This window comes from Humulus lupulus, chromosome 5, assembly GCF_963169125.1.
Source record: "Humulus lupulus chromosome 5, drHumLupu1.1, whole genome shotgun sequence".
NCBI lineage: Eukaryota > Viridiplantae > Streptophyta > Magnoliopsida > Rosales > Cannabaceae > Humulus > Humulus lupulus.
Window position 1 is genome coordinate 241724688 of NC_084797.1, and position 9361 is coordinate 241734048.

Genomic DNA, 9361 nt, shown 5'->3' on the forward strand with positions numbered 1-9361 from the left:
TTTGATATACATTTATATTAATATACAAATAGTGAGATTATCAAGTGAATTAAATTATAAAGACATGCATTAACGAAGCAGTCGTGGAAGTGGAGACTAAGTAGGGAAGCAGCCATTCTAGAGTCCTCCATGACTGCCCTTTGGACCAAAGAAAAGATGATATCTTCAGCTTCTGGGCAAGCATCTTTGTACACACCAAACCCAAATATTATCACAGCTCCACCACCACTTTCATCACCATATCCACCACTATCACTCTTTGCTTTCGAGAATAATATCATAAAAAGTTTCAACATGAGTAAAACCTCAACAACAAACGTATTACAATCTATTCACATGATAATACAACTTTATTTAAAAATAAAGTCAACTTTTAAGACAGCAACACTACTAGAAAGCTTTGCAAGCCGCTCTTGTAATTTTTCACTGTCGTAATTTGAAGTGTTCGACTCAATCGATGACCTCAGCTACACAATTCATGGTTTACATCAGTTAACAAAAACCAACATTTTAAATAATATGGTAAAACAAAAACACATTGCACAAAGAAAGTTATATAGACATGTTCACATCTTTCTTCTCACCAGCACCATCAAAAATGGCAATGCTATCCTTTGATACTGTAATCTACAACGGCAAGTCGCCAGGAAATACCTCTGGAAATTCCCTTACAATATGCACATCTCCGACCTTTAGTGGTGTTTCATTTACCACATCCGTAACACTAGCTAAGAATGCTTGACATCCTTTTTCTATCATCTTCTGAGCTTCAAGTGATGAAATAAGCGGTGTGCGTAGACCTGAAACCTTTCCCATAAAGCATAGCCTCTGGCTATCAGGAGTCTCGAACATCACTTGCTTACTGTAACTCCCCGATTTCCCGAGACGTCACTTATGAAAGTCCATTTAAATCAATAAATAAAATAACCATTTAAAATAATATTTTATTGAAATAAACAAGGCATGAGATCTCACTATTTCTTCAAAATAAAACATTTTCAAGTCTTAAAACTTAATCTAACATAAAAAAAAACATAGTCCAAAAGTGATAAAATTCCATAAGTCTTTAAAACATTAAAACGTTGTGAACCCTCCACTAACATGTAACATCCACGCCTCGAGCCCGCTTCACTCACTGCGTTGCTTTGCCTTTACCTGCACACAGAGTACCCGTGAGCTAACGCCCAGTAAGAAGAGCTATGTAGGACATAACCCCCCCTAACCAGATAATACTGATACAACAACAATTCATAAAATACTGATACAATGCATGTTATACTCACACACATAACAAACAAAGTCTCATACCGCACATTATGCTCACATACGATAATCAACCATACATTCATGTTGATCAGACATGAAATGTAATATGTCCTGCCTCGTGTTATTCTCACACTTGGCATCCAATGGGGCATTCACTTACCACAAGTTGTACTCACCAATGATAAGCTCTTAGTGTACCTGCAAGTGTTATGCTCACACAAGCAGCGAAAACTCTAGCACTATTCTCATGCTAACAATACTAAGTGTATACGTTAATCAACCACAATACATAACATAAATAAATACAAACCAAGAAACAAGGTTGTATGCTTAAACATATTTTTAATAAAAACAAATAGAATCCTAACTTCTAACTCTCTAAATCTCGTAACTCTAAGCTCACCTGCAGTAAAATCAACATAAATGAAGCTGTATGACTCCGATTTAGACCATCTTTATACCGTTAGAAAGCTAATTAAATTATCTACAACTTTCTAGAAATACTATTTTTCGAAATTCATAACATAACTGGGTAAAAAATAGGTCGGAAGTTACAATACCCTAAAGTTACGGAAAATTTATTTAATTATCTAAATAACAACCTAATCCACAAATAAATAAAATCGTGACAAATGTCATGCTCCTAACAAATTCTGATGAAGACTAAGTCTTATATTTCCCTTATTTTATCATTAAAATAATAATTCCTTAATAATCATGCATATGACAAGTGTCATAATCCTATTGGCTCTATCTAAACCTTATGAATAATCATGCTCATGACAAGTGTCATATTCTTATTGGCTCTATCTAAACCTTAGGTTATAATAATTATCATATTAATAACCAGCAATATTAATCAAACCTTATGTTATAATTAATATTCTTAACCTATAGGTTAAACTTATAAAATTCATAACTATTGCTATGAGTTTCCAACTAAGTCCCGGTTTGAACCAAAATCCACGGAATCTAAAATATAACAACTACTACTATCTAGCTAACTAAGTAAAATTCTGGGATGCTACAATTCTCCCCTACTTAAAAGAATTTCGTCCTCGAAATTTACTTACCAAACATCTCGGGATACCGCTCCCTTACACATTCCTCCAATTCCCATGTGGCCTCTCTTTCTGTGATATTGCTCCACAAGATTTTAACCATAGGAACACTTTTGGACCTTAACTCCTTAGTTCCCCGTTCTAGAACGCGTACTGGCCGTTCTTCATAACTAAAATCTTGTTTTAACTCTAGAGCCTAGTAATCGAGCACATGGGATGGATCTGATATGTATTTTCTCAACATTGATACATAAAAAACGTTATGTGTTTCAGCTAATGATGGCGGTAAAACCAATCGATATGCTACATGCCCTACTTTGTCCAATATCTCAAAATGACCTATAAACCTCGGGCTTAACTTTCCTTTCTTTACGAAACGTGTAATCCCCTTCATCGGAGAAATTTTGAGAAAGACTTGGTCGCCTACTGAAAACTCAACATTTCGTCTCTTCGCGTCGGCATAGCATTTCTGGCGACTTTGAGCGGCAACCATTCGTTGTCTTATCTTTTCTACTGCCTCTGTTGCTTCTCTTACATCCTCAGGTCCTAAGTATCGTCTTTCACCCACCTCATCCCAATGAAGTGGTGATCGGCACTTCCGTCCATATAGCATCTCATAAGGTGCTATGCCTATCGTCGCTTGATAACTATTGTTGTAAGAGAATTATATTAATGGAAGACACTTGCTCCATGATCCTGAGAAGTCTAAAGCACACACTCTCAGCATATCTTCTAATATTTGTATGGTGCGTTCTGACTGACCATCGGTTTGAGGGTGAAATGTCGAACTTAGTTTTAACTTAGTGCCCATTGCACGATGTAAACCTTCCCAGAACTTTGATGTGAAAACCGATCCTCTATCAGAGACTATCGTCTTTGGAACTCCATGTAGTCTCATATCTCCGCCACATAAAGCTCTGCGTATTGCTCAGCATTATAAACTGTTCTTATTGGTAAGAAGTGAGCAAATTTTGTGAGTCTATCTACTATCACCCAAACAGAGTCATGCTGCTTGGTGGCCCTTGGTAATCCCATCACGAAGTCCATCCTTATATCTTCCCATTTCCATTCGGGAATCTCCAATGGTTGCAAAGTTCCAGCGGGTCTTTGATGTTCGGCTTTAACTTGTTGACATGTAAGGCATTTGGCTACAAATTCTGCTATGTCTTTCTTCATCCCCGGCCACCAATACATTTTCTTGACATCATTGTACATCTTGGTCGATCCTGGGTGAAGTGAATATGGAGCAGTGTGCGCTTCCTTCATAATACTTTCTCTTAATTCACCATTATCAGGCACACATATCCGATTCCTATATCGTAGCATGCCTTCTTTTGTCAAGGAGAAATCAGCATTCTCTGATCTTTGTAGTGCTGCCTTTATCTTAAGAAGAAATTCGTCTTCTTATTGTTTCTCCTTTATTTCCTCCATTAGAGTTGACTTGATCATGAGGTCAGCTAGTTGTCCAGTTATTAGCTCAATTTCAGACCTCTTAATAGCATCTTGTAAGTGTTGAGCTATCCCCTTAAGTGTTGACAAGCTTCCGCAACTCCGCCTACTAAGTGCGTCTGCCACGACGTTAGCCTTTCCCGGATGATATAAGATCTCACAATCATAGTTCTTTACTAACTGCAGCCAACTTCGTTGCCTCATATTAAGCTCCTTCTGTGTAAAGAAATACTTTAGACTTTTGTGGTCCATATAGATTTCACACTTTTCTCCATACAGATAGTGCCTCCAAATCTTTAAAGCGAAAACTACCGCTGCTAACTCTAAGTCATGGGTCGGATACCGATGCTCGTACTCCTTTAGTTGTCTCGAGGCATAGGCGACCACTCTTTCGTCTTGCATCAAAACACATCCAAGTCCCTGCTTCGACGCGTTGCAATATACTACAAACTTTCCCTTATCGTTTGGGACGCATAGAACTGGGGCTGATATAAGCTTGTCCTTTAAGGTTTGGAAGCTTTCTTTGCATTTCTCCATCCATACATATTTATGTTGCTTCCGTGTCAAATTTGTTAAGGGTGTAGCTATTCTGGAGAACCCTTCAACAAATCGCCTATAGTATGCTGCCAATCCCATAAAACTTCTCATCTCCGTGGCAGTCTTGGGTTTGGGCCAATCCTTACTGGGCTTAGAAACTCACTCCTTATGATGTTGTTATTTCAAGAAATTAAGGATAGAAAGGCCGGTGGCGAGTGGGACCTAAGAGCTTCGTGATGTATTTGTTGCGGACCATATAGTCGAGCAAGATCAAGCGGGCCAAAATATTTATTTATTTATTTTAAAGTTTGTTTTATTTAAATGTTGCTTATTTTTATGTTAAAGACAAGTATTTTATTTTTATAAAACCATGGATCCATGTATTTATATTTAAGTTTTTATTAAATAAAAGAGCAATATTTACGATTATGACCCAACGCTGTGTTCTCGATAATCTATGAGAAATTAGGGCGTTACACTCGACCCTACCCGATTATATGTGTATACATGTAAATTTATATCAATATATTTAAAGTTTAATTATATTTTTTAACATATATAAAATAAAACTTTATAAGATAAATTAAAAGATATGTAGAAATATTTGTATATTTTATAAATATAAATACATGTGATACAATATATTATAAATAATTAATATAAAATTATAATTATAATTTATACAATAAAAATTAAATACTTAATAATCTAATTTATAAAATTAATTAATATATATTGTGTACATATTTTAAATACTAGATAGAAACAATAAATACTAGATAGAAACAACGTGCATTTTTTGTTAACACGTGTACATATGTATATTTTATGCGCTTGTAAGATTACTCTGATGTTATGTTTTTGTGAGAAAGGTTTGTTTTTTGTTTTTTTTATATTTTTTTATTCATCGTTTAGTTTTTGTGTAGTATTTTGTGAGTTTATATTATAGTTTCAAAGTTTGATCTTTATTTGTATATATGTATGTTGCATATTTTGTAGGCTTGTTCATATTGGGTCAATAATATCATTGTGTTTTGTTTGTTTTGTAAGTTTAATATTTATTAACTTTATATATTCTTTTGTTTCGTATCTATATAACATTTTGTACAAAAACATGCAATTGTTTTAGAGCACAAAAAACATATATGTATCCTCACATGTTTCTAATAACCTGACATGATTTAATTGTTATTCTGTTTTTTCGTGATATGTTTTATGGATCTTCAATATATGCATCTTCCATTAAGCTTTGTTTTTTAGTTCCGGGTAAAAGTAATTTGGCTTAATATCTCATAGTTTTGATTATTTGTCTCAGAAATCAACTGGGTTATTTTTATTTGGTTTGGAGGTTATAATTTGCTGTTGGAACTCTTTTTTTTTTAATTTGGGACCAGATTATCATATTTTTTAGGATTTTCGTGTGGTTTTATATTATGGGTTCATAAGACAAAGGACGTTACATACCACTAAACTAAAAATGACTTCAGAACTTCACACTACTATATTTATTAATGATTTTTATGTGTGGTTGTTGCTACATTTATATGTTAAATTATTTTTTTACATGTTACTATCTTTTTTGTGTGTAAATGTTATATTAAATAGGGATTATGTCTTTTTAGATCTTGTGTTTTGCCTCATTACCTGTTTGGACCTGTGTTTTGACAAATTATTTTTTGGACCCTGTGATTTCTAAAATAATTCAAATAGACCCTAAACCTGATTTTGATCAAAGTTTTTTGAGCTAAAATCACAAATAATTCATCAAACTAACAACTCAGAACAAAAATACAATCATTCTGCCTAAGAACTATGTTGTTATATTCAATTTTTCGTTCATCAAAATCAGGTTTAGGTTCCTATTTGAACCATTTTACAAAACACATGGTCCAAAAAATAATTTGTCAAAACATAGGGTCCAAACAGGTAATGGGACAAAACACAGGGTCTAAAAATGTATAAACCCTATTAAATATTAATGTCTTACTTTTCATAGGGAAGTATGAGTTTTAAATGTTTTTGGTTTTCTTTTTTAATGGCGGTAGGGATTTTTTAATGAAATTATATTATATTTTAACAATCCAAGCTCTAGTTCTAAGTATTTTATTTATGCATTGTTAGCATGATTTGTTTGAGTATTATTTAATATTGATAATTAATCTAATCAATTTTAAGATTAAAATCTTATTGATGCTTGTAGGTTTCTTTCATAGTTCTCTCTATCTACTATTTTATTGTTTTACTATTTTATATTTGGTTATTAGTTTTAACATTTATTAGTATAGGAATTAATGGTTTTGTTTCAAATATTTACTATTTGATTTTGTTAAACATGACCTTTTGTCCCTACAGGATCCGAACCTACGCTCGGTGAAGAAAATAGAACAACTTTACCATCTAAACTAACTAACTCAAGGAATATTGGTGGTTTTAGTTTATATTTAATGAGTATTATTTTGGACATTTTTATGAAAAAATGAGAGAAATAAAATGTTTGTCCCACATTGTTTCTAAATCAATTTGCTATAACTATCATTAGTATATAATGAAAAAAAATACCATACCTAGCCAAATCACAAAACACTTAACCTAGTTCAGCATAGTTAGCTTCTTCTCTTTTGAGGTAATGTATTTTATCCTCTCTTTTTTGTTTCTTTGATTTTGGTCCGATTCTCTTTTTTATCTGAGTTAACTTGGTTCTTGTATGGTTTAATATATATAGTTTGATATATCTTGGTTGGTTCCAACATCAAAGAGTTATCTGATTTGAGATTGGTTCTCCTTTTTCGTTTTTTTTTCTACCATCCCTATAATATCATTTATTTATTTTTCAAGCTCAAATGTAAACTATCAAAAAAAAAATTAAGTAATAATTATTTTGAGTAATAATAGATATATTCTAAGTCAATATCAATGCATATTTCAAAAAGTTTTTTTTTTTTTAAATTTAAAATTTAAGAAAAACAAATTTTCTATGCATATTGATGCTGAATGCGGGTTTATGATATATACTTATTCTATATGTATGATTTTAGCCCAAATACTAAGATAGGGAATTTGTATGTACAAAATATAATAATAATATGAAAAGGACCAAAAAAATAAAGAGATTATCATCAACTGATTTCATTTAAAATTCAAAGTCTTAATTTTTATTGAATAGTTTTATGCTTTGGATTTGGATTTGGATTTGGATTTGGATTTGGAATTTTTTTTGTTTCGTTTGATTGATTCATATAGTGGTAAAAAAAAGGATTTTGCTTTTGTTGATTTCTTAAATTTGTTTCTATTGATAATGGATTTATTTTAGTTTTGTTAGGCTAGGGTCGTTTTTTTTTCAAGTAATGATATTTTTACTTTAGATTTATTGGTTGATTCATAAGATTAGGTTATTCTTAGGTATATGTATATATTTCAAACCTGGTAGTTAAGATTAATCTAATCAATCCTAAATTGTATAGGTTGATCTTCTATCTTTGTTGAACAAATTTTTATAGTTTATGAAAATATCATTAATCCTTATAGGTTTTTTCACAGTTTTCCATTTACTATTTTATATTGTGTTTTGTTATTAGTTTTAACATTTATTATAGTATTAATTGAATAGCAATTGATGGTTCTAATTCTCTATTTACTAAATGTATTAACTGAAAATAATTAAAATATTTTTACTCACATAGCTTAATAAAATAATTCATAACTGTGTTTGTATAAGATGTTACTTTGTATTTCCTTGAACTTTATCTTATATATCTGACTCCTTACTGATTTGAGATAAATTAAACATGGTTAGAAACTCAAATTAAACTTGAGAGCGATTCTTATGGGTAAGAGAAGATTGGAAGAGGGAGAACAACGCTGCTCCAATGTGTTCGTGTCTTTCTCAAAGAGGCGCAAAGGGCTTTTCCAGAAGGCGAGCGAGTTGTGCATCAAGTGCGGCGCACAAGTTGCCATTGTCATCCTATCTCTGATGGGTAATCCTTTCGCTTTCGGGCACGCTTCGGTGGATGAGGTTCTTCACCATTATCTTTGTCAAACGGCAATCAATCCCAGCTTCATCACTGATGAACACAGACACCAGAACCAGATAATCGAAGGCCTCAAGTTTAGCCTAAAACAGGAGCAGAAAAGAGAGGGTCTTGATGAAGAGAGTAAGGTGGTGTTGGAACTGAAGGAGTGGATTGAGAAAGAGTTTGAGGACTGTAAGACTACTACTTCTGTGGAAGATTTGGAGGGTTTGAAGCAAAAATATGTGGTGTTTCTTGACCAAATCACTCAGAGAATATTGGGGTTTGGAAGTTCTACTTCGTTCGTGGAAGGAGGAAAAGATGTTGCTATTACCAACGATGAATGTGGCTGCACTCCTTTTGATGAAGAAGATTTTGGTATTTCGTTATCTGATTTATGGTCTTGAGATAAGTTTAATTTAGCTACTATCATATTATGCATTCATTTTTTTTTCTCTAGTATATATATATGTACTCTTAAATTAATGAATTAAAGAGTATGTCAGTTAAATAATTATTAAATTAATGAATTAAAAAAATCTTATCTAAACATTAAATAAGAAATTTGCATTATATAAAATTAACTCATCTCTTTTGCTATTGACTTAGATTAAAGGTAAATGTGACAAAAAAAATATTTGTTATATATATATCTCTTCTATATAATAAGTGTGTAGGTAACGGAAATTATTGGTTTTAACGGTTTTTTATTTTTTTAAGGTTAATTTTAACGGAATATTCTTATATTTAACATAATATTTTTATATTTAACGGTAGTTTGTAAATACTTAAACTTAAATAAAACAAAATAAATAATTAAAAAATTAAAATAAGATATTTTTGAGATATTGTACAATAATAATTATTTAAAAATAATAAATAATTAAACAAATTAAAATATGATATTTTTGAGATATTTTACAATAATAATTATTTAAAAATAATAACATCATATGTTTTATAACTTAAATATAATTTAATTAAACTTAAACTGACTTATTAGAATAATATTATATTAAATATATAATATAATTTACTATG

General features: G+C 31.5%; 1 protein-coding gene across 1 annotated transcript; it reads left to right on the plus strand.

The window, feature by feature from the left end:
- Window positions 1–8126: 8126 nt before the first annotated feature.
- LOC133834108 (agamous-like MADS-box protein AGL62) lies at window positions 8127–8752 on the plus strand. Its single transcript, XM_062263613.1, has one exon. It carries the CDS (start codon window positions 8137–8139, stop codon window positions 8725–8727), a length of 591 nt encoding a protein of 196 aa, XP_062119597.1. The 5' UTR covers window positions 8127–8136; the 3' UTR covers window positions 8728–8752.
- Window positions 8753–9361: the final 609 nt, after the last annotated feature.

Excerpts from the sequence above, each read along its gene's own strand:
- LOC133834108 (XM_062263613.1), top strand. The coding sequence starts at position 8,137 with ATGGGTAAGAGAAGATTGGAAGAGGGAGAACAACGCTGCTCCAATGTG.